This window comes from Dendronephthya gigantea, unplaced genomic scaffold, assembly GCF_004324835.1.
Source record: "Dendronephthya gigantea isolate DGI-Jeju-01 unplaced genomic scaffold, DenGig_1.0 000020F, whole genome shotgun sequence".
In the NCBI taxonomy this organism is placed as follows: domain Eukaryota; kingdom Metazoa; phylum Cnidaria; class Anthozoa; order Malacalcyonacea; family Nephtheidae; genus Dendronephthya; species Dendronephthya gigantea.
Window position 1 is genome coordinate 1,518,291 of NW_021163030.1, and position 24,734 is coordinate 1,543,024.

At 36.4% G+C, this 24,734-nt stretch overlaps 3 protein-coding genes across 3 annotated transcripts; 2 read left to right on the forward strand and 1 right to left on the reverse strand.

The window, feature by feature from the left end:
- The first annotated feature begins 257 nt into the window (after positions 1–257).
- On the forward strand, positions 258–9,447 carry LOC114521513 (dihydrolipoyl dehydrogenase, mitochondrial-like). The gene is made up of 21 exons (XM_028541981.1): positions 258–327; positions 3,332–3,515; positions 3,588–3,672; positions 4,180–4,259; positions 4,371–4,439; positions 4,612–4,681; positions 5,067–5,167; positions 5,532–5,576; positions 6,018–6,116; positions 6,251–6,352; positions 6,613–6,701; positions 7,006–7,070; positions 7,145–7,178; positions 7,358–7,394; positions 7,603–7,668; positions 7,753–7,823; positions 8,084–8,145; positions 8,226–8,308; positions 8,420–8,464; positions 8,733–8,960; positions 9,172–9,447. The coding sequence occupies exons 2-21, from the start codon at positions 3,366–3,368 to the stop codon at positions 9,235–9,237; spliced, it is 1,647 nt and encodes a 548-aa protein (XP_028397782.1). The 5' UTR covers positions 258–327; positions 3,332–3,365; the 3' UTR covers positions 9,238–9,447.
- An 18-nt stretch (positions 9,448–9,465) lies between these two features.
- LOC114521512 lies at positions 9,466–20,171 on the reverse strand. Its single transcript, XM_028541980.1, has 27 exons — positions 19,583–20,171; positions 18,903–18,961; positions 18,709–18,766; positions 18,427–18,480; positions 17,381–17,569; positions 16,926–17,248; positions 16,736–16,775; positions 16,480–16,615; positions 16,067–16,159; positions 15,898–15,947; positions 15,550–15,735; positions 15,235–15,304; positions 14,939–15,121; positions 14,548–14,793; positions 14,127–14,353; positions 13,066–13,911; positions 12,664–12,962; positions 12,286–12,451; positions 11,940–12,038; positions 11,602–11,834; positions 11,248–11,335; positions 11,024–11,163; positions 10,828–10,885; positions 10,695–10,722; positions 10,423–10,618; positions 10,186–10,262; positions 9,466–10,047 (listed from the first exon to the last, which is right to left on the reverse strand). The coding sequence occupies exons 1-27, from the start codon at positions 19,988–19,990 to the stop codon at positions 9,836–9,838; spliced, it is 4,764 nt and encodes a 1,587-aa protein (XP_028397781.1). The 5' UTR covers positions 19,991–20,171; the 3' UTR covers positions 9,466–9,835.
- Positions 20,172–20,407: 236 nt separating this feature from the next.
- LOC114521516 (mitochondrial carnitine/acylcarnitine carrier protein-like) lies at positions 20,408–24,492 on the forward strand. Its single transcript, XM_028541985.1, has 11 exons — positions 20,408–20,613; positions 21,427–21,519; positions 21,644–21,771; positions 21,984–22,074; positions 22,325–22,445; positions 22,812–22,884; positions 23,068–23,108; positions 23,497–23,565; positions 23,664–23,713; positions 24,024–24,098; positions 24,270–24,492. Exons 1-11 carry the CDS (start codon positions 20,494–20,496, stop codon positions 24,330–24,332), a joined length of 924 nt encoding a protein of 307 aa, XP_028397786.1. The 5' UTR covers positions 20,408–20,493; the 3' UTR covers positions 24,333–24,492.
- Positions 24,493–24,734: the final 242 nt, after the last annotated feature.

Below are 24,734 nucleotides of genomic sequence, written 5' to 3' on the forward strand. Positions count from 1 at the left end.
GACATTTTTCAAGTCAAGTATTTCGGTAGAGAGTTGTGGAATACTTGTGAACAGTATTCTAATTGAGGTCAAATACAGGCACCGTTTCTGCCGTTTTCCGGTATACTCGGCCATGGTCGAACATGCCGGAAAACGACCGCTATATTCGACCATATATTCGACCATATATTCGACCATAGTCGAGTATACCGGAATCCTCCGTTCCCCAGTTTTCCCGCTCCCTAGTTCCCCGGTTCTCCTGTTCTCTGGTTCCCCGATTCTCCATTTCTTTTGTTTCACTGTTTTCCCGTTCCTCCGTTCCTGGCCATTTGAAGACGGTGTCTGAAGGCTATCTTTAAAATAGGGAATGGGGAATGCGGGAATGGGGGAATGGGGGAATGCGGGAATGGGGGAATGCGGGAATGGGGGAATGCGGGAATGGGGGAATGCGGGAATGGGGGAATGCGGGAATGGGGAATGCGGGAATGGGGGAATGGGGAATGGGGGAATGCGGGAATGGGGAATGCGGGAATGGGGGAATGCGGGAATGGGGGAATGCGGGAATGGGGGAATGCGGGAATGGGGGAATAGGGGAATGCGGGAATGGGGGAATGCGGGAACGGGGAATGCGGGAATGGGGGAATAAGGGAATGGGGGAATGCGGGAAGGGGGAATAAGGGAAGGGGTATAGGGGAATGGGGGAATAAGGGAATGGGGAATAAGGGAATGGGGGAATAAGGGAAGGGAATAAGGGAATGAAGGAATGGGGAATAAGGGAATGGGGAATAAGGGAATGGGGAATAAGGGAATGAAGGAATGGGGAATGGGGAATAAGGAATGGGGAATAAGGGAATGGGGAATAAGGGAATGGGGAAATAAGGGAATAAGGAATGGGGAATAAGGGAATGGGGGAATAAGGGAATGGGGGAATAAGGGAATGGGGGAATAAGGGAATGGGGCGAACAGTGAAACCGGTGAACGAGTGAGCGGGGGAACCAGGGAATGGGGGAACAGAGGGATGGGGGGAACCAGGGAACAGGGTAAAGGTATAACTATGGACTCATTGAGCAGTTAAGCTAATAGTAACAGTCTTGAGCCTGAAAGGAACAATTTTTAGTATATATTAGGCGTGTATACAGTATTATGGCTCTCTACAAATATATTTATTGTTATTAATGCCAACCTGGCAAGTGTTAATTGTTATTGTGAAACTCAGGCACTCTTGTATTAGATTTTACCAAAGTGAAAAATCAAAATATACTTGCCTTTCAGTAAAAATTAAAACTATAAATAAGATAATGGTATTGTTGTGTGCTAGTGTGTTTTCAATAGTGATATCTATTCAAAATATAATGACAAATGCAACAGCTAGAACATATGTTATATGGGAATAGCATTGCTCAAGAAACTGTTCTGTGTATATAATTTTCATGCATGTTTGCATTTGCTTTCAACAAAATCTATGAATGAACCCACTGACCCTTAACTAATTAAGGACAGTCATCCTTTATTAGTGGGTTTGGGGCTGAAGAGAAAAGGGTATAGGGTAACTGCATGAAAATGAAGTGTTATTAACAATAAAATCCTTTCATCATTAAAATCTGAAACCAGGCATGAATCAACTACTGTACAATCCTAAATCATTATGCATCAAGTGACTGACATCAGCAATATATAGTCAACATATTGGCTCTTTCCCAATCAGCATACAAAGCTTAAAATCTTATAAAATCTTTAATGAATCTCAGTCATTCCTTGGTAGGAAGTCTCAGGCCTATAGCTAGTTATATGAAAACATTATATCAGAAAACATATATAATCAAGTATATAATCAAGTAGGGCATTTAGATATTTATTGTAGTACAGGAAGTATTTATGTATTCCAATAAATGTCATAAAAAGGTAATATACATACATAGTATTTAGTATTGCAATGTTTGCATGCCAATTATAAAGTGCAAACATTGCTTATTACATGCATAATTACCAAGTCATTCACAGTAGAGTTAAATAGTATATATAGGGAAAATACTTTCTGATATAATGTTTTCATATAACTAGCTATAGGCCTGAGACATCCTACCAAGGACTGACTGAGACTCATTAATTAAGATTTTATAAGATTTAAAGCTTTGTATGCTGATTGGGAAAGAGCCAATATGTTGACTATATATTGCTGATGTCAGTCACTTGATGTATAATGATTTAGGATTGTACAGCTAGTTCACGCCTGGTTTCAGATTTTAATGATGAAAGGATTTATATTGTTAATTAATAACACTTCATCATTTTCATGCAGTTACCCTACCCTTTTCTCTTCAGCCCCCAACCTGCTAATAAAGGATGACGGTCCTTAGTTAAGGGTCATTGGGTTCATTTATAGATTTTGTTGAAAGCAAATGCAAACATGCATGGAAATTATATACACAGAACAGTTTCTTGCCAACTAAATGAACACACTAGCACACAACAATACCATTATCTTATTTATAGTTTTAATTTTTACTGAAAGGCAAGTATATTTTGATTTTTCACTTTGGTAAAATCTAATACAAGAGTGCCTGAGTTTCACAATAACAATTAACACTTGCCAGGTTGGCATTTAATAATAACAATAAATATATTTGTAAGTAGTCCTAGATGCAGAGAGCCATAATACTGTATACATGCCTAATATATACTAACAATTGTTCCTTTCAGGCTCAAGACTGTTACTATTAGTTTAGCTGCTCAATGAGTCCATAGTTCCACCTTTATCCTGTTCCCCCATTCCCCGGTTCCCCTGCTCACTTGTTCACCGGTTACCCCATTCCCTTATTGCCTCATTCCTGCGTTCCCTTATTCCCCCATTCCCTTATTCCCCCATTCCCTTATCCCCCCATTCCCTTATCCCCCCATTCCCTTATTCCCCCATTCCCTTATTCCCCCATTCCCTTATTCCCCCATTCCCTTATTCCCCCATTCTCTAATCCCCTCATTCCCTTATTCCCTCATTCCCTTATTCCCCCATTCCCTTATTCCCTTATTCCCCCATTCCCTCATTCCCCCATTCCCTTACTCCCGCATTACCTCATTCCCCCATTCCCGCATTTCCCCATTCCCGCATTCCCGCATTCCCCCATTCCCGCATTCCCGCATTCCCCCATTCCCGCATTCCCCCATTCCCGCATTCCCCCATTCCCGCATTCCCGCATTCCCCCATTCCCGCATTCCCGCATTCCCGCATTCCCCCATTCCCGCATTCCCGCATTCCCCCATTCCCGCATTCCCCCATTCCCGCATTCCCCCATTCCCGCATTCCCCCATTCCCGCATTCCCCATTCCCTATTTTAAAGATAGCCGGTGTCTGAAGACTGCCGAAATGCGGACGTTTCCGAGGATAGCCGATGTTATACCGAAGCACGAAACCTCGTAGGTCGTCAGTCGTGCCCACAATTCTATCAAGAAGTACTGCACTTTTATATCTCAAAACATATATCGTAGGTTACATAACTATGCTGGGCTTTAGGAGAATTATTTTAGCTGAATCTTTGAAGGTAAAGTTATATTTTTGGTGTATTTTATTGTTTTACATCCTGTCTCTTCATTCTGTATTTGGTCTTCCACAGCAAAATGGCTGTCGATTTCCTAAACATTGGAAAACTGTGTCTGGTCTTTGCTCTGCAGCAGTGAGAAAATTCTCTGATTCGGGTGGTAAGTATTTTTAAGTTGATGAAAGTACTCTGCATACTATCTGTTGTATTTCCTTCTCAGTTAAGACTGCACGTAGTGAAATTGAACAAACAAGTGTTTTGTAAAGAAATGTTTTAATTCTCGATGATATTACTACCATTGCACCTTTACATGCACCCAAGGTGCGAGTGTACAAACTCCTAAAAAATTTAATAGTAAAATTTTTATGAGTTTGCCACACCTGAGATCAACAATCACCTTTGAGTGACTATCAGTTTGATGTGTGCAAGGACCTAAGGAATTATCCCCTTATCATTAGAATAACCTATTCAACTCTTAACTAGACTGTTTTATAGCCAAATTTAGTTTTGTATTGCTAAGAAAATAAATTCAAAATAAAATGATGTTATACTTGTGCCACCCTCATCAAATTTGGCAAGTCCTCTCTAAAAAGAACTTGTGGCTGAGGTACACTATTGACCTTAAGAGTTAAGACTACTGTCAACCCTACAAATTTTTTTTCATCAGGTAATGTTGACTTGGTTGTGATTGGCTCAGGACCTGGTGGCTATGTTGCTGCAATAAAGGCTGCTCAACTTGGAATGAAGGTGCAAATAACGCTTTGTTTAATCATACTATTGTTAGTGTCTAACCATTCATTGTTTTGTTTATTGTAATCATTTATCAGACTGACTAAATATACTATAATCCTATTTTAGACAGTTTGTGTGGAAAAAGATAAAACACTTGGAGGAACATGTTTAAATGTTGGGTGTATTCCTTCAAAGGTAGTGTTTAATTTGTATTCAATTTCTTGGTCTCTGCAAATACATGAAAATCATTTTATTGATTGTTTAATTGTATAAAAAATGTTTGCTGCTACTGCAGCTTATATTTTTTCATTTTAATTTTAATTCATGTTGTATTTTCAATTCACATCATATCGCTATTATGTTTTAGGCCTTACTTAACAACTCACACTTGTATCATCAAGCTGTCACTAATGACTTTAAAGACAGAGGGATAGAAGGTATTTTTTGTATCTTTCATAGTGACATAACTTCATTTCCATACAAAGAATTAGCATGAGATTGCTTGTACCAAAGGTATCAAAGCTCATGCACATATTCAAGATTGGCATTTGAGTACCCTTTACCAAAATAGTTATCTGTGTTTATGAAGATGGTCTCCAGGTTGCTCTTCAACAATTGATTGATCTTCAGTGTATTAGTTCATGGTCATCAAGTTTTTGCATGTGAAGTTGATGTTCATTTTATTAGGAAACAGCTAGCTACAGAAATACAAACATGACCCTCCTATTCTACTAAGCTATCTCACTTGCCTTGGCAGATATCATTACATCATGCAACCGTACAACCACAAACTGCAAGCTAATGTTTTCTTGTGACATTTAGTTGGAGATCTAAAGCTAAATTTGGATCAGATGATGAAACAGAAAGAAACTGCTGTTAAGTCACTGACTGGAGGAATAGCACATCTATTTAAACAGAATAAAGTATGTATATTTTGCATTTGTTTCTTTTTTTATATTTTAATGTCTCTTTGTTCCTATGCCAGGTTTTTAATTGGACCAGGCCAGTCCTTCATCTCTTCATTTATAAAGAAAATTAATAATAAATAACAATGAGGTTACAATTTTCAGAGACTACATAAATTACTAATATGGATTTTAGAAGAAGAAAAGAAAAAGAAATTTAGAAGCAAAAAAAGCACTTGTTATATATTTTGTCTACTATAACTATCGTAGCCATCACGTTCCAACAAAATTATAAAAAAATAAATATTTGCTAACAAAGAGGCTGATCTATCTATATTTAATGCCTCACTCACCCGTCATATTAATATTATTCAAACACTAGGTTACAGAAATTCATGGACATGGCAAAATAACATCACCAAATGAAGTAAGTTCTACGTGACTATCTTGTTCATTAAGAGTAATAAGGCAGAATAATTTAAACTCAGTTACGCTTTCGCAGTAAATTCTTTCTTTCGCGCATGCGTACGTCAGTCTTTATCAGAGGTTTTTTCTCAAACATGACTCCCACAAGTTTTGTGTTTCCTTTTAAACTAAATAAGTGGAAATTCCGTTCAATTCCATGTTGTGGAAGATGATGACATAAAAGGCCGAGTTTTAGCAATGTTTCTCATTTTGAGATGCTTGCGATGAACGCACGACCGAAGCGATTTTTGTCTGATTCCACGCTTTTAATAAGGTTTAGTTTCCGTGGTCAATCTTACACCTGAGAATGTATTCGTGGATGGGGTTCGTTTATATACATATATAATCTTATTGACGGCACCTGTTCTACCTTAACAAACGGTCACTATTTCTGTTAAATTAGGTTACAGTGTTAAAAGATGACGGAAGTCAGGAAATAATAACAACAAAGAATATACTTATAGCCACAGGCTCGGTCGTCACTCCCTTCCCTGGTATTGAGGTAAATTACGAATTCATAATCTTGGACAAAAGCTACAGACTTAAGACTTTGACAAAGCATGTTAATGTATAGAAAAGTCACTTTCCCTCACCTCAGCATTGTTTACTATTGTTTATTATTTTATTATTATGTAGATAGATGAAGACACAATAGTATCCTCAACCGGGGCTTTATCTCTAAAGAAAGTTCCAGAAAACATGATCCTTATTGGGGCTGGTGTTATTGGTCTAGAACTGGTAACGTTTCTTTTTCATTTGACCATATCTTCACGACATTTTTCGCAAACCAATAACATCACCGGATTTCAGATATCGCTTCGCATCGTGCGAATAAATTCGCCAAGTGGAAAACGAGCTTTATAGCCCTGTTTCATATTTCCCCCGCCTTCGTACTGCCAGCCTGAGCACGATGGGATACTTAAAATGTTGGCAAATTTGCCGATTGGTCCAAAACAAAATTCCCGCTTGTTCCAATTTTTGGCTTTTGTAAACTTTAGGGTTCTGTATGGGAGAGACTTGGTGCAAAGGTCACTGCTGTGGAGTTCTTAGGCCACGTCGGGGGAATGGGCATAGATATGGAGATATCGTGAGTTTAACTCGATTTTATGTCTCTTTGACGTTTAACAAGAAAAAGTGGCTTTATCCTATTCAACCATCTATGAGGAACTGAGTTATCAAAGTTATTAAACTAAGCAATAAATATTTAAATTGAATGGTTGAAGAAGCATAAATATTCTATCAAATTTGATATCCAGTACAAATGTTCTTGTTTTGTATCATATTTAATTTTTTTTTATTCAGAATAGTACCATCACGAGAAATTCGAAACATCGATTGTTTTTTTGTCGATAGAGACCACACTATGACACTGACAGTTGTTTTTATTGTAGAAAGAATTTTCAGAGAATACTAAAAAAGCAAGGCATGAATTTCAAACTAAATACAAAAGTGACAGGTATTTGTTAACTAAGTTGTTTTGGTTCATGCATTCCTGAAATAGGAAACATAATCATACAATTTTTTTCCTAGGTGCTACTAAATCTGGTGATGTTGTAAATGTAGAGTGAGTATTGTAAACAATTCATTTTTCACTGGAAAAAGTACATGCATGGAAAACCTGATGCTATTAGTAATTTTATCGCTTTATCTGCACTTCTTGCCTTTTCTCTCTTGTTTAACTTTTTAAACGCTCCAGACCGAGGAATACACCGCATTGAAAAAAAAATTGTTTAATATTTTCAGCATCGAGTCAGTGAAAGATAGTTCTAAAAAAGAAACGGTGAGATAGGTTTTCTTGGAAAACTGAATGCATTATTAAATGACTATAAAAAATACAGTATAATGATAAATCGATTAAGACGACGATCCGCTCATGGTTATAGATTATCTCCCGACTCTCTCTTATTGTATTCTCTCAATATATTAACTATAATAAACCGAAGACTGTTGTTATATGTAATCTATCTAAATTTACAACCCCTATTTAGCTTGAATGTGATACGCTATTAGTTTGTATTGGACGGCGGCCATTTTCAGATAACTTGGGTTTACAGGTAATCTCATTTAGTGACTAGGGTAACTTTATGTATAAATTTATAGCTTTGGTTCAATTAACATGCATGTTGCGTTTTCTCCAGGAACTCGGCATTGAGCTGGATAAGGCTGGACGTATCCCCGTTGATTCTAGATTTGCGACTAAAATCCCCAGGTATATCTCATCTGCATGGGATTTCTGTCAAGATTTTACATGCTCTACTATAATTTTCATTTGAATTTAAACCGGGAAAATGAATTTCGTAATGTTCATTTACGCAATCTTCAAAGTGCGTTAATTTGAAAAGGGGACTCCATGCATATTATTGAATTGTATACCAGATTTTAACAAGATTTTCATTTGTTTATAATCTTAATATGTACAGCATTGTAGTTTTTGCATAACTAATATTTTTATAAAATCATTAACGACAGTATCTATGCAATCGGGGATGTTGTAGAAGGCCCTATGTTGGCTCATAAAGCTGAAGACGAAGGTTTGTGCATTATTTATTTTTGTGTGTTTTATCGAGCTTTGCAGGGTAGCAGACTATATGGTCCCCATATCTGGGTTTAGGTATTGTCTGCGTCGAGGGGATTGCTGGTGGTCCAGTCCACATAGATTATAACTGTGTTCCTTCTGTTATATATACACACCCGGTAAGTGAATGTCTTTGACAGGGCAATAAAACTACTTGAGTAATTTACTGTTTAGCGGAATTAACGTTTTGTATAAAACGGTCTACTTATACTTCATCTTATTAACACTAGGAAGTCGCATGGGTGGGCAAGACTGAGGAAATGCTCAAAGAAGAGGTAAACCATTATTGCATCCACTCTTAATTCTCCGATTATACTTTGCATGCAATATGTAAACTGTGTGAATAGTTATATCGTAGGCAAGATAGAATTGTAATGATTATTGGCTATCTATATAGCCGGCTGAACGCTTAAGATATTGAGAGTGTGAAGTCAACCAACTGAAAGAGTATCCCGAGAACAAAATAGCACCTGTCTGGTCGGTTTTAGCTCTTGTATGCATGTAGCTCTTATAATTACACAAAATAAAAAAAATCATTTCTAGGGTGTGAAGTACAAGGTTGGTAAATTTCCTATCGCAGCGAACAGCCGAGCACGGACTAATGCAGATTCAGATGGATTAATGAAAGTTTTAGGGGATAAGGAAACTGATAGATTACTTGGTGTACATATGATATCACCGTCAGCTGGAGAAATTATTAATGAAGCTGCTCTAGCTATGGAATATGGAGCATCTTGTGAAGATATTGCTCGAGTCTGTCATGCACATCCGGTAAATCTTTATATTATTTTGTGATAGCTTTAATACGAGATAGAGAGGTTTAGTCTTCAGTTGGGAAACTGTAGAAAAACAACAGGAAAAACAATAAACAACAATAAACAACAATAACAGACCCTCGTTGAGGCCGGGAATGCGAGTTAAGTTGACCTATATTTGGTTTGACCGCTGGTTGATTCATCTCATTCTTTTTACTTAATTTCAGACGGTTTCGGAGGCGTTCAGAGAAGCCAATACAGCAGCGTACGCCGGGAAGGCTATCAATATTTAGACAAAAGTATTGTCAAAACTGCAAGTAGAGCATTTTGAATATTCACCATCAAAAAGTTCATATGCTAAGATGTTTTGATTTGAATAGGTATTTTACTATCAAGTTATGATATTATTACCACAAGTTTTTGAATAAATATATAGTAACAAGAATTAACAGAGATATATAATTCGAATTCTTTATGAATACATTTTATCAAAATACCGTTACATTTTAATGACAGTACATTAAACATCCTATTTTAAGATCTCGGATACCGTTATTTAAAAACGAATTTAGAAAATTGTTTGAAATTTTATTGGATAACTATACCAGCTCACTTGTATGAGCCACAAATATTGACTGTTTCACAAACCATCAATATTTATTCTGATTAGAAAATATTGCAGCCAGCTGATTTAGGCGAAAGGCAACGCGTTTATCAAACGTAAGAGTGCATGGTATCACTATCAGATATAAAATAAATTATTTACGTCTTTGTAGCCAGTAAGTCGCAAAGAGCAATACCTGACACTTCAAGAATTTGTACAAATTTTATGTCTAGAAAATGTCGGACAATGCATGCACAGTCAGCAGAATAATTGATTCTTCGAAGCGATCATTTAACAGTCTCTGGTTGAACGTATGATCGCGAGGGGATAAAATATTTCTGCGCAGATCGTAAAGTTAAAAGTTCATGATGTTGAAAACTTTCGTAGATCTTTTCATCATTTTTCGCAGGAAAGGGATTTAATGTGATTGTCTTTAGACGTAATGCAATGTTGTTTACTATAATAGACGTCTGCTGGTGGATTGGTGGTAATCTAAATCCTAAAAAAATTATTGAATGATTAAATGGTATATAAAAGGATATATATTTTGTTGGATGTTCTATCATCCTTAGGAATGCTGCCGAGGTGAATATCTGAGAAATTTTTAGGATGTGACTAACATATAGATAGTTCATACCATAGGACAGCGCAGTCTCCCTTTCTGGGTGACAGTGACTGCAATGTGTTTCACCTAATCGGGCAAGACTTGGCTTCCTGAAAGAATAGAGAAAATCTTTTATCGCGAGGTCATTTGGCTGGTTTTCCAGAAAAGATAGTGTACCTTCTAGATGTATTCGGACAAAACAAAAAAATCCCAGGCACAGTTGTGAAAAATGTATTGGCTTTCTAGGAGAAGTTGGAAAAGTTGACTTACGTATGAATGGAAGGTAATATAAGTACAGTATTTCTTGCTTTTTCGTCCTCTCCGTCGGGTCGTTTCAAGGAATATCTTCTGGCTTTTGCGTTTTCTATTTCAGATTGAAGTTGCATTTCCGAGAAATAATTGATTGCGTCAATAGCATGTGCCTTGTCTGCTGCTGCGTCGCCCATTGTTTGGAAATTCCAGGAAACTAAAGATAAAGAACGCGTATGGTATGAAATGAGAGAATCATTATGGTACGGCTATATCAACAAAAAATATCCTACCTCCCGTTTGTTTTTCCTTCGTCTTTGACTAAAAGAAATCGCAACAAGATTTAACAAAAAAACACCCTTCTTTGACCAGAATACTTGGGCATACAAGTGGTTATTTTTTACTGCGAGTTTTTTCAAAATTTACCTCTCTTCCCTTTAAAATTCCTTTGACCTGTGGAGGTGTCTTCGGATTTTTAGTGCCCCTAAAATAACCGATACAAATAATTTCATCCAATAAATAATTGCATCCGATAAATGATAAATAATTGCATTCAAGAAATAATTGCATCTGAAGTGTTTATTTCCATAATAATACTCTGAGTCGAGTAATGCATGTATACCTCACAACTTGCCCACTGCGTGCACGGTTGATCTTTCCTGCCAATGATCGTATGTGTTCTTTAAATTGTGTTAACCATTTATCTAACCAGTTAAGACATTGTCTGTGAATATGAGACTTCACTGTATTTTCTGGCACTCCCTGAATATATTTGATCAAAGAATCAAGTTCAATGAGGAAATAATTTTTGCCTAATTTATTTAATAATAATGCAAGTAAACTTACCCAGGTGTCAAACTCGTCCAACTCTCGAAAGAAATAGCGGTCTGCCTCTTGAACTCCAATCTCATGGAAAATATCGGCAACGAATGCCCTAAAATGCAACAGATATGCATGATATAGCTACCCTTATCTTGGCCAGTAAATTATGTACGCACTCATGGCATTAAAGGCTGTGCAAGTAAAACTTTGAGAAAATGCATTCATAAACTAACAGTAACTATACAGTTAGTCGACCAATGGTGTTCATAATACTTTTAATATGTATTTTAAAAATTACGTTTAGCAATGCATGCATGATAGATTCCTAGCTCTTTCTTCACTCATTGTTGTATCAGTCTCAGTATAACCATAATGTACCTTATTTCTTTATCACCCAAGATAAAGTGTGACATGAACTCTGCAACAACTTCGAGTGTATATTTATTCATCATTTTTAACAGTTGTAGAGCTGATCGAACAAATTGTTTTGTTTCCAAGTTCCAGGTCGTTAGAGAACCACTTGATATGTTCAATTCTTCTATTAAAGCTTTCAAAATCTGTTTCACACACCCGTCGTCAAATGACTCTTGACCACGAAGTAAAATTATTGCCTAGAAATAAAGAGAGTATTGTCTCTATTAAATTCTATTCAATGTCCATGGGGTATTATAGCACTCTTGTAATCCATGAAAATATAAGCGATAAATAGTGCTTACAGCGCAAATATGGTGTTTCATATCGTAATCTGGAGTCTTTGATAGAAAAATGAGCAGCAGTTCAACAAACGCGTCAATTGTCCATGGTTTAGGAAACGTCTGAAAAGCATTTAGAAGGCATTTTTAGCAAAGTACTAGTCTTGTTTTCCTTCAAGTATAGAGTGTTTAAAAATTGGAAAATTCTCGGGAAAACTATTATTTGGGTTCTCATATAATCGCATTTTCTTGTACAGTAACAATTAATCGTAATGATGAATTTTGATGAATTATCAAAGTATAGATAAAGGTCGATAAGCACTAACGGTCGCCTAAACGTATACCATGCAGTATGTTTAACAAAACCCACCGATGGATTAGCATTGGGAAATAATTTATCGAACCATTTAAGCCCTTTAAACTGTGATATAAAATCTGGCAGTTGAGCTTGCTCGATAGGTAATGGTGTTGTCGCTCGGCTCACTCTGACCGCTGGCTCAGGAGCCTGTGCAAGTGGTGGCACGTCGAAACTATTGCTATGAGAAATGAAAGATATAGAACAATCATAAAGTTGAAATAAGTTGGTGCGCTTGTGTCGCGCATTGCAATACACCAGGAGGAGATTCAGGACAAAATAAGTGCAAGAAGACGCCGTAGAGAAAAGATTGCATGGGCAAAGAAATGAAAGTTTGCATCTTTTCAATCTGAGAAAAATTTCATTCTAATTCTATTTCAAGCTGTCATTTACCTTGCAATTGGTTCATCTTTGGTTTCACTCAAGAGTGAAGTACTTTTCCTTAAAACAGGCAAGGGACTTCTTATTAAAGGACTTCTGGTGGCAAAATATTCTGTTGCAGATTTTAACAGCGGTTTCTTCGTGTTCGTAGTTTCTGCTGGTGGCGATTCTGGAGGCATTATAAATTCTTCATCAGACAGTATTTCAGGTGATGGACTATCTCGCAAGACACGTCGTAACTGTTCTTCATAATCGATCTTGTTTACTGTCGGTAAAATACCATCTTCCGTACTAAACTCAGAATTTGCTTCCTGGAGAACAAAATTATATAAACTTTTCATTCTTATTGGACGATTATTGTAAATTATGGAGTCACGTATCGTTCATATTAGATATAGATAGTGCAACACGTACCGATACCGTTATCTTTGCACCTGCTTTTATTTCCAACAATTGAGCCATTGTCAACTGTGGCGGCCTGTACGGTATAATTTCCTCTTGTACTTCTGGTTCTTTCTTATTTCTCATGTCATCAAATAAAGCCGCGACAACCGAGTTAGGAATATATCCATCAGGTGCAATCAATATTGCCTCGTATTGTTTACCATTTTCGTCTTCAACCATTGCAAGCTCAGTACACTCACGAGAGACGTCTTGTAATGCGTCAACAGGAACTGGATAACTTCCTGGAGATTTTCCTACAACGATTTCCTTTTGTACACGATTTTTATATTTCTTGTCTGCGGATTTACTTTTACGTTTTGTCTTTTGTTTGTTCTTATCAATTGGTGATGGGAATGATTCAGTTCTGTCCCCTGACAACTCAACACTAGTGTCTTCCAATACAAAATTCTTCTCATATTCTAAGCACGGTGGTTCTTCATTTATGATAGGCAGGGATTGTGATCTTGACCTGTTCTCAGGTAAGTCTGTATCAGCAGACTGTGAAACGCTAGAATCGTCCTCATTCTCTATAGTATTTCTGTATTTAAATGAAGACTGATGATCAATGCAGAAAAATCCATTAGGTTTCGCATCTGGAATATAAACATCTTTATCTTGGTATAAGGGAATGTCACTCCCATTATCAGAGTTTTCTGGTAAGGTAATTGATGTTCTATTATAAAACAAAGATAGATATCTTTCAAAGGCTTCATTTTGTAAATTTTCGTCCAATTTTGGTTTCTTTTTCGAGCTATGAAGTTCTCCATCTCGTAATTTCTTTAGGTCATTTTCTCGTTCCTGGATTTTCTCCATTTCCTAAAAAACATGAAAATGCAAAAAGCCCTTCATGATATCATAACACAACAATATAGTTTAGGACATCAATATTATTTCGTCCGACTCATAACTCATTTCTAATACCTTATCTATAATATTTTCGTTCCTTATAAAATGAATGTTTGCACACTACAGTTTCTCTGCACATGCACTTGGCCGCAACTATCTTAAGCTGTATTTCAATCAGGACCTACCAATGCACGATGTTTTGCTTCTTGTTTTTTTTCTTCATTCTCACGATCTGTCAGTGGATCTGGTTCATATGCATTCCCAGAAGAATATACACGGGCTTTTGTTAAACGTTGCTGGTCCACAGTACTAAGACTTTTCAATATTGTCTCGTCGATTGAAATGACTGAATCAGCAGAAAAATCTCTGAATTCCATCCCAACCATTCTGTAGACATACGATTGAGGAAGATCTGAAAAAACAATTTCTAGTCATTAAATTGTCCTCCTAATTATAATCCATGTTATATGTAATTAGAAATGGACAATCAGAGGCAAAGCTGCCTTAAGTTTGTTTTGATTATTTTACTGAGAACCAGATAACAAAAGGAATATACACAGGCGAAGTAATGAAATCTGATAATAAGGAGTGATATTAGCGGCTCACATTTTGCATATTTGATTCGATGAAGAGAATTTCCAATAGCGACCATAATATCACCACGTTCGCTGCAAAAACACAACGCTGAAGGAGTAGCATTCAATTTTATGACTCGCTTTAAACGATTGCTTTCATCCCAAATGCGAACGGTTGCGTCTAAACTAACAGTCGCAAACAACCTCATTTTTAAACAACTGCTCACGGCTATCACTTCATCGTTGTGGTCGTCCTCAGTGGGATGGTCGAACCGCTCTAACAAACAAATAAAAAATAATAAAACTATGTACAGGAATATGTAACGGTTGAAGTGTTCCTTTCGGCTCCACCATTTCGTAGAGAAGATATAAATAGAATATAACTGATTAGGCCGAAGTCTACATGGACTCTTCAGTTGTACCTTTATGTGTTGTCTTATAAACTGTGACGGCATAATTAGCTCGTGATCTTTCATAAAGAGCTACCAGTAATCTATGATGTGATGCACAGAGATGACGTGGCAGCTCATCAAAATATAGAGTCATCAATGGAGCTAACGCCTCTTCAGCAAAAGGGAAAAGACGCCAAATTTTTACAACGTTGTCTGCAAAAAATATACAAAAAATATTCTTAATTACGATATTTTGTTCCTGTTGTATATATGTATGGAGTACGCATACGTCAATTCTCATTAGTAAACGTAGTTAACACGCTCACCCAGGCCAGATGACACAACACGATCAATTTTCGGATTCGATATCATGCCAACTATCTCATCACGATGACCCTGAAAACATTAGAAATATTGTTTGTTGAAAGAAACAAAAACACTGAATTTCACTCTTACAATAAAAAAACAAGGATCTTTGACATTTTTAACAAACTTTCACGCATGAACATGCAGTTATCTTGTACTATAGCCTACGTAATGTTTTACCCTACAAGGCATATATCTCCTGCATTTCACATTTTATTTTACAAAAAAAACTGCACATACGTTCCACTATTTCACTTGTATCTGCACATACGTACCTCAATTTTGAATATTACTTTTCCTGGGTTTCTCTTATCTTTCCAGTCAAACACGACGATGTTACCATCGACACACCCGCCCAACAACAGTGTTCGATCATCAATGTCGTTTGCTAAAGATGCACCGGCTTTCTTAACTTTAGCAGCTTGGACGACATTTTGCCACGTTGTGTCTGCCAACAGATCCTACACGTTTATAATATAAAAATTGTTTATTGTTTCGAACATTCTCATTGTTTTTGTACCAAGTGTACTTTAGTAATTATTCAGTTAATTGTACATCACATTTCATGCATGCAATGACATCGTTATATTCTTGGATGTCTTCCTTTATAGCTCTTTCTGTACCTCGATAATGTACTCATAGAGACACAAGCACGTGCAAGGACTCGTCAAGTCTAGAGAATTACACACAGCATAATAGTCAGTACAGTTTGATATCACAAAAATGTTATCGGAGTAACTTGTATATAAAGATGATATGCTTCTATTGGCTGATGTGAATCATCAGGCATACCTTTGCATTCCCAGACTTCCAGCAACGAACTAGGATTTGTGTCTGTTGAACCTTTTAATATCTTTCCATTGATAAGTAACGTAAACAGTAAATCTGAAAAAGGATTTTTTCAATTGTATGAAACTCTGACTATGGAATAGGTTACAATGCCCCGCCCTTGAAGTCTCTTTATTAAGCATAATTTATAAAAATAAATAATGCTGCATAATATGAGCTCGAATTACCAAACTTTATATTTTTTGGCATCAGGATCTCACGCGCAGATATCTTTTAAATCTACAGATAAAATAGCGCTTTTTATCCTGTCTTCTTACCCCGTCTCCATATATCCATGGAACCTGGAGTGCTATTGCGAGGTATATTAAGGTAGAGCTGCGTGCAAGCAAGTGCAAAAATTTCAACAATTCTTTTACCTTCTCCCGCCGAGTAAACTGCATCAGTTACTGTAGTAAGATCAGGAACCAGAAATGTGGTTATTATATCACCAGTTTTACCAGAAATAAGGCGAACAGCAGCATCCGCACAAACACATACAATGCGTAGTGGAAACTGTGGATTAAGAGAAATTATTGGCTAGGGCCTAGGAGGATATGAAGGGATAGGAAGGCGTATTCACCCACAGCATCTGCAGTATTGTTATATAGTCACATAGTAAAACATTGGTCGAACCTTAGGATGTGTCGTTTGTTTTAAACTCTTTATTTTGCAACTAAAACAGAACAAAGTCATATGATGGGGTTTAATGTCCATCTTTACATTGCTTCATGACATCGGCGCCAACAGGAAAAAAAATAAGGAACACCGACTGTCAATGATTAATTACCAGGCTCAAATAGCCAAAGATTAGTTAGAAAATTACCCAATTAATGTCTGCTCAGTGTGAATGTGTTTGATTTTCCACAAATCAATTCCTTGTGGCGTAAATGAATACAGATTATCTTTTCCAATGACAGTTTCAATGCCTTTTACCGGATAGTCACATTGCATTCGATCTACTTCATCTTTTGCTTCTAAACTCCAAACACGCAATGTCATATCACTCGATGCTGAGAGAATAAATTGACCAAATGGATAGATTGCTAAACTGTTCACACAACCATGATGTCCTACGAACGCAATTCCTAAACTCCCGTCATCGTTCCAGACTTTAATAGACCCGTCTCTGGCTGCTGATATTAGGAACTATCAAGAAATGAGACAACATTACATTACTATTAGTTGTTTCTAGTTGGGAATTTGGTAACATCAAGCACTTTCTGCGCAAAATCCTGCCTAATTTATAATCCGTTGAAAGAGAACTAAGACTCTGTTTACCTTGCGTGGGTTGAAATAGACCAAACAGGTTATTTCTTGAGCATGTCTATTTTTTAAAAAAGATAGACATTTTCCTTCAAGAATATTGAATGACGCGATATTTGTGCCAGTAGATATAAAGCAACGTTGACTCTTGCTTAAAGAGTCTTCTAAACATATCCCAGAAACTGAAGAGTTCTCCAAGTTCTCCTGAAAATAAACACAATTTATTAATGTATTGTATGTACAATAGTGTTAAAAGTATATATCCAACTTTATCAAGGACTGATGTTTACTCATTCTGTCATTCATATTGCATTTTACACATCAATATGCCATTTTCATAGTTTTCTTTTTGCCAGGCATTAAGGACAAAACGCGTGCAAAGTCATTCGTTGTCGCCAATGGCCGTTTTCACACTAGAGACGCATAATGCGTCTTCAATATTTTTTGTCCAGTATAAAGGCGGGACAACTAATCAGACGAATAAGTCGATGGAAACACGCGCGAATAGATTACATTAGAATTTCTGGTTTCTTTTATCACTGTCTCATTTTCCGGAATTATTCGTCTATGTGCCGTCTTCACACGGGCAGACGCATTATCCGTCTAGACGAACTATCGTTGGTTTTGCGTCTCTGAGACGAAAAACTGAACATTAATCGTCTGGACGTATTATGCGTCTGTTGTCCGTCTTTATACTGAAGACGAATAACCAGAGAAGATCGACGCATTATGCGTCTTTAGTGTGAAAACGGCCAATTATGGGTTACTATCCAGAAAACGAAAGGACGTGATTCTCGATGGAAGACGAAGCATGTTTTTTATTTCAGGCATAACAAGGAACATATTGCTTTGTCCTAAACCACATTTTTTAATAACAGTCTATGACCATAGCATTCATGCTCGAGGTCATGCTGGATCTATTTCTGGATTTTCAAAGTGCTGTTTAATTTATACAACAATTTTATTAGCGAGAATTATGATAATTAAATGCAGTCTCTAGAAATATTTTTGCCAAATTTGTGTAATTGAACTGTGTATAGATTAGGAAAATAGATTCTTACCGTTACAATTTTACGAGGCATTAGAAACTTTCCGCCATAACGGAAACTCCAACACTAAAAAAATAATTACAGTATCTAGAATTCAATGTTCTGGGCATATGTCAATCTTTCTTTAAAACATCCGCACTATACACTTAATATTATAGGCCATGGAAGAAATAAGAAAAGCTATTAATTTTATCAAAACACTATAACAAGAAATAATTTAGGAGAAATATAAAATAATAATCATCCACAGCACAACTGGAATAATTGTACAACATACAATTTCAATAAACTTACAGTAATATTACCATCTCCTGCTGTTATAACTTCATGTGTTGACTTGTTGTACACAGCACTAGACAAATAATTTTTTTTTAAAGTATATGGGTACACTGCACAATGCATTTCCCTTATTATATGCATGTGCAATTATTTGAACAATTAAAATGCAGCAACTACAGTTGTACATGAGATCATAAAAATTGACATACCAATGTATAATTGCAACTGATTGAGATGTACTGACAGGTTTAAATGATTCATTCATCAACTACACATACAAAAAAAAAGCTGAATAAATTTGATCCAGAGGAAAAAGATTACTACTGCAATAACTTCTACAACTATCCACATTTCTACAATCCTTCAATCTCTGAAAATCTAAATCCATTTATTATCTGCCATGATACCCAAGCGCCCTTATTTGGCATGAGTGCCAGCCAATTATCATCCCGCCGATGCCTGTCGCTTTTTCTGACGCCTAAGTTGAATATGACACTTCCAAATGAATTTAAGCACTGCACCCAGGAACGGGCACTACCTCCAGATGTAGTACCTCAACAAGGGCACTGTGCCCAGGAACAGGCACTACCTCCAGATGTACATAGTACCTCAACAAGGGCACTACCTCCAGACGTAGTACCTCAACAAGGGCACTGTGCTTAGCATGTTTTATGAGCACCGGGTCCGGGTGCTTTGGCACACCAGTGCTGGGCACTGATCAGTCTGAACACAGCCTTAGTGTACTGTATCCATATAGCTAATATATTTCCATTGATTGAACCCTTATTTTCTTTGGCATTAATTAATTTGAAAAAGCTCCACAAAACATAATCCACTTCCTATCAACCATATATATGCTAGCATAACATTAATTAGAACAAAATACTACCTTTAACTTGTCACTATCACCCCAGCAGATACATTGTTTTGATTTTGTCGAAAATACTATCCCTTTGAAGCATTCATCAGACTTGATTCGCTTGGTCTTTCCACTTGGAGAAACAACTGTAATCTTGCCTTCATTGTTCAAAGTAGCATAACAATCCAACAAAGACGCCACAAACTCTAACGTCTGCTCTTTTGAACTTTTTATGTTTATTTTTCCTCGATGGTGAATACCATGACTAATTATTTTTGGATATTTATCAACATCTATGCCTTTAACGTGTTTCCCATTGTCTTCATCAGTATTTATCAAGGACTTTAAGAGTTTCCAATGTGAACTAACTTTCCCAACAGCTAGAGATGGTTTATTTGCCGACGGCTCCTTCAATAGCGATGTCAAAGTGTCTGTCATGGTTGACTATGGATTTCCACCTAGAAATCTAACCACCGCAATCGCCTGTCCACATATTTATTGACAATATATTGTACCATTGTACCCTCGTGCAGATATTAGTCATGTAGTTTTCAGAAGCAAGCAAAATGCCCTAGATATGAATCCCTCCATGTCAGATCATGTTGCATTTGCCAGACATAAAAACAAAAACAACTTTGTTGTCATGGTGATCAGAACGGCAAGGAACCACAAGGAACCAAAGGGAATGTTTCTAAAACATCAACAATGTGCTTTAGGATGAAAACAGTTGAAATATGAAGAAATAATATGCAAGATATTAACTGGTTTTAAAATACACAAGTTTTTAAAAATATTTTTTAAAAACATTCAATGAATTCAATGATCCAGCAAGATTGATGACGTTTTTCTGCAGTACTTCATGTAAATTTGGTATAGTACTTTCAAAGTACATCCCCATCATTGAACACAATCGTGATATCAATTTTGACACGTAGAAAAGTATGGCAGAAGAAAAGAAAGCAGAAAGTGGCGGTAGTTCCTCCGCTTTGAAAAATTTCCTGGCTGGTGGAGTTGGTGGAGTATGTCTTGTGGCAGCAGGCCATCCCTTGGACACCATCAAGGTTTGCTTAATTCTTAAAATGTTTACTATTTCTTTACTGCATTCAGACGTAGCGCCTTGATTTGTTGACGTAAATAAATAAAAATAGTGTTTTTAAAGATTTAATTCACTGTTTTAACTTTTGTTTTTTTCCCATGTTTCTGTTATAATATTGATATATTTGATTTGTGAACGTTTTCATGCTTTGTAACATTTTGATAATATTAAAACTATGTGACTAATGTGAGTCCAAAGTCCAAAATTCTACAGTTTGCCAAATCACGTATTTATATGATTTTTCAGTAAAGTAGTTGTTTTATGAAATGAGAAAATTCGGGATTTTTAGGGCATATTTGTATTAATTGTATGTATGTTTCTGTGACCAGGGCCGTAGCTAGGCCTTTTTGGAGGGGTATATACTCAAATGTATAAATATTTGAATATGCACCCCATAATAAATAGCAGAGCAGAATAGAGCAATAGAGCACTAGAAGACTCCTAAATCTTTTTGGGTCTAGTGAAAAAAAGAGGGAATGTGGACTACATGTATGTGCCCTGAGGCCTGGGGGAACAGAAAATTCTGATCAGTTGACCTCATGAATTGACCTAGATGACTATATATGTAGGTCAGTGTTAAGGATGTCTACTTTCATCTTACTCCCTAGCTCAGTCCCTAAACAACACATTTTTGCACAAAACAGAATAAGAAAATGAGTACCAGACTATGTGGCCATATGAAAGTTGGGCTGCTATAGCAATAGCTAGCTAGTATAGCATGGCCCAATAGACCATGGACAAGTAATATATTAATCTAATCAACCTTATTACCATGCAGGTCCGTCTTCAAACCCAGCCAAAAGTTGGACCTGGAGAAACTCCACTTTTCACTGGAACACTTGACTGTTTCAGGAAGACTATTTCAAAGGAGGTGGGACTTGCATACCTCTATCTTCTCTACCATAAATAAAAACTAAAAGCTCCAATTCCATGTACACAGAGTTATAATTGATGAAGGATCATGCAGGATATTTATTATACCTACCATTATATAGGGATTCCTTGGTCTGTATAAAGGCATGGCTACACCTATAGTTGGAGTTACTCCTCTTTATGCATTTTGTTTTCTTGGATTTTCTGTTGGAAAGAAACTTCAAGAAAAGTATCCTAATGAAGAGATGAGGTATGTACATTTATAGCTGGATTACCCAGGGTGTTTCTATTAGCAATTTTCCTCCATTCATGAAAAATTTGTGAACCATGCACCTGGGCTAAAGAGAAGACATTTTGTGTGATGAAAACTTAATTTGTTCAGTGCCAACCTTTTAATTACCACTTGAATAACCTCTTTCTGGAAATATGTTATTAAATTGAAGTTTACTTAATTAATTTTAGTAATCTGCAGATATTCAATGCTGGTATGGTATCTGGTGTTTTTACAACTGGTATAATGACTCCAGGAGAAAGAATAAAGTGTTTATTACAGGTTTGAACATTACATGAAAGGATTTTCTAAATAATATCTGAATGCACTGACACATACAGTATGTATTAATTATAATTATATGTAAAGTATATATAATAATTACGTACAGTATATATAATAATTCTAATTCATGCCCTTTTATGTAAACTTTCCTCAAACATACTGTTAGTTTCACAGTGCCACTTCACATTACAGTCACTGACACCTGATTATCACTGACTGACTGACTGAAGTTAAATTTTGATCATAGATTCAACAGGCATCACCTGAGAAAGCAAAGTACAGTGGTCCTTTAGATTGTGCGAAGAAAATATTCAAAGAAAGTGGAATAAGAGGACTTTATAAAGGAACTTGTGCCACACTGTTAAGAGGTAGCTACTGTATATAAAACATTGTGTGTCTTCAAATGAGCAGGAGGTCCGCAATAGAAATACCAGACCAAAATGTTTTTATAAAAACGTTTTTTACTAAAAGGCATATTTATTGCCAGAATGGTAGAATTCTCCCTGACAAATATTCAATTTTCTTGTTTAGATATAATTTATTATTTTCCATTTCTGCTTGAGCAGTTCAACATGCGTATTTAAAAAGCATGTTCTTGACTTTCATGTGATGTGCAGTGTGCAGTGAATTATAATTTTAGAATCATTATTAATTGGCTTAAATTATCTCTGCAAAATCATTACTGCTATCACAGAATCTTTGATGGTGTTAACCCATCCTAAAATTCTGTCTAGATTTACCAGGCAGTGGAATGTACTTTATGACATATGAAGCATTATTAAAATGGTTGACCCCAGAAGGAAAAACGTAAGTTCAAATGGAGACTATGAAAACTATTGCTATGTACAGTATGTACAGTACGTATGTAGTACAAAGCGTGATGTACACGAAACTTAAATAAAAGTTTGCATTGTTACAAGGATAGGTAAGGTTAATCATGGTTTAATCGATTTATTTTTCACATGCATTATTTCTTTCTCTTTCTCACAGACGTAATGACATTAGTCCTTTAAGGATTCTCACTGCCGGAGGTATGATTATTCATGTAAATATTTACTTGTTTCTGTCAATTGCATGTGTTTCAATTGCATCATTTGCATGCCTTTTCAAGTGCACACGAGCGTCGTTTTCGAGCGTTTTCAAAATCTTTTTTATCTAGTTTATCGCTTTGACGTCTTGTCCAAACGATGTAAGGGAAAATATTAAATATGCTCAATATTTTTAATTAATTTCAATTTCTATTGTAAATTGACCGTGTTTTAAAACCGTTTTGGCATGAAAACGAAAATGAAAACGAAAATGAAAACGCTCGACAACGTTACCGTGTGCACGAAGGCATGCATAGTCAACTGTCTGTTACACTTCGCAACTTGATTATTCCAACACTGTTTCCTGATCTCTATATGACGTAATGTTTAGGTTTTGCCGGCATGGCAAATTGGACAGTCTCAATCGCTCCAGATACACTCAAGTCCAGACTTCAAACAGGTATTGGGTGTTGACAGAGAAGATATTTTCTTGACTGTAGCTAAGGTATCTATGACTGCGTTGACAGCGTACAAATCTATATGCTACTTCTTTTATAGCACCAGATGGGACCTATCCAAATGGCGTTCGCGACGTTTTTACACAATTAGTAAGTAACAAGCATAACCCGTGAAAGTCAGGTTGAAGCCATTTCACCTCCAAACTTTTCAAAGATGTCACTTTAGATCGCCGAATATCTATGCATCTATAGTCAGATCATTCAAAGTAAAACTGTACAATATAAGATTTTCCAGTCTTTTACCATACCATGGCCAAATGGCAAAACAATACTAAAATTCTACTAGATTTTCTTTGACTTTCTCCTAGCTATATATAAACGATCTTTCTACCATTTGAGGGAAAAGCCTGGAGACAAGGTTTTGTTTTTCAACAAACGTCTTGTTTTACACTTTATGTAGATGCGCGAAGAAGGACCAAAAGGTTTATTTAAGGGATTGACACCGATTATGTTAAGAGCATTTCCTGCTAATGCGGTAAGATATTTTAAAATTAACCATTAAAGAGGTTGTGGTGAACGAGCAGCTTTATGCCTAGGCTATGGTGCTGCATGTTACCTAAATGCCATGTCTGCATTTCCTGGGTTCGCCTGCAAACGACGTTGAAGACCCCCTAGTTAGATGTGTTCTTATTGAATATCATTGTAGGCATGTTTCCTTGGTTATGAAATGGCAATGAAACTGCTGAACTGGATCGCACCAAATTGGTAGCTGCAGTCAGTGAATTATTTACACCGTCATTAAACGATTGTAGGAATTATTGAATTGTGAAAGTTGAGTATTGTATAAATTTTTACTTTTTATTTAATGAATTTCTTCTATGTCAATAAATATTGTTTCATATTCTATATACAATAGCAAACTCCTAGGAATTTTCTTGAGGGTTTTTGAATCGGTTAAGTTTAACCACCCTTTCAAGTCTCAACTGGGTGTATAGAAAACTGAAATCATTCCTAACTTCACGGAGTAGTTTCAGGAACGAGTTGTGGTATTGATATAAATGGTTTAGGTGCTTATATTATGAAATAAACAAAAGAATTGGTAGGCCCTTCGGTCAATTTTCTAGACACAAGGCTAGTGACAAGCCGCGGGTACGCATGTCGCTTCCAAGGG

Excerpts from the sequence above, each read along its gene's own strand:
- LOC114521513 (XM_028541981.1), top strand. The coding sequence starts at position 3,366 with ATGTTATACCGAAGCACGAAACCTCGTAGGTCGTCAGTCGTGCCCACA. Across the intron at positions 3,673-4,179 it reads AAAATTCTCTGATTCGGGTG|GTAATGTTGACTTGGTTGTG; the intron begins GTAAGTATTTTT and ends TTTTTTCATCAG. Across the intron at positions 8,465-8,732 it reads AGGAAATGCTCAAAGAAGAG|GGTGTGAAGTACAAGGTTGG; the intron begins GTAAACCATTAT and ends AATCATTTCTAG.
- LOC114521512 (XM_028541980.1), bottom strand. The coding sequence starts at position 19,990 with ATGACAGACACTTTGACATCGCTATTGAAGGAGCCGTCGGCAAATAAA. Across the intron at positions 17,249-17,380 it reads TCTATTTCAACCCACGCAAG|TTCCTAATATCAGCAGCCAG; the intron begins GTAAACAGAGTC and ends ATTTCTTGATAG. Across the intron at positions 10,619-10,694 it reads GAAGGAAAAACAAACGGGAG|TTTCCTGGAATTTCCAAACA; the intron begins GTAGGATATTTT and ends CTTTATCTTTAG.
- LOC114521516 (XM_028541985.1), top strand. The coding sequence starts at position 20,494 with ATGGCAGAAGAAAAGAAAGCAGAAAGTGGCGGTAGTTCCTCCGCTTTG. Across the intron at positions 23,109-23,496 it reads AAGGATTCTCACTGCCGGAG|GTTTTGCCGGCATGGCAAAT; the intron begins GTATGATTATTC and ends CGTAATGTTTAG. Across the intron at positions 23,566-23,663 it reads CAAGTCCAGACTTCAAACAG|CACCAGATGGGACCTATCCA; the intron begins GTATTGGGTGTT and ends CTTCTTTTATAG.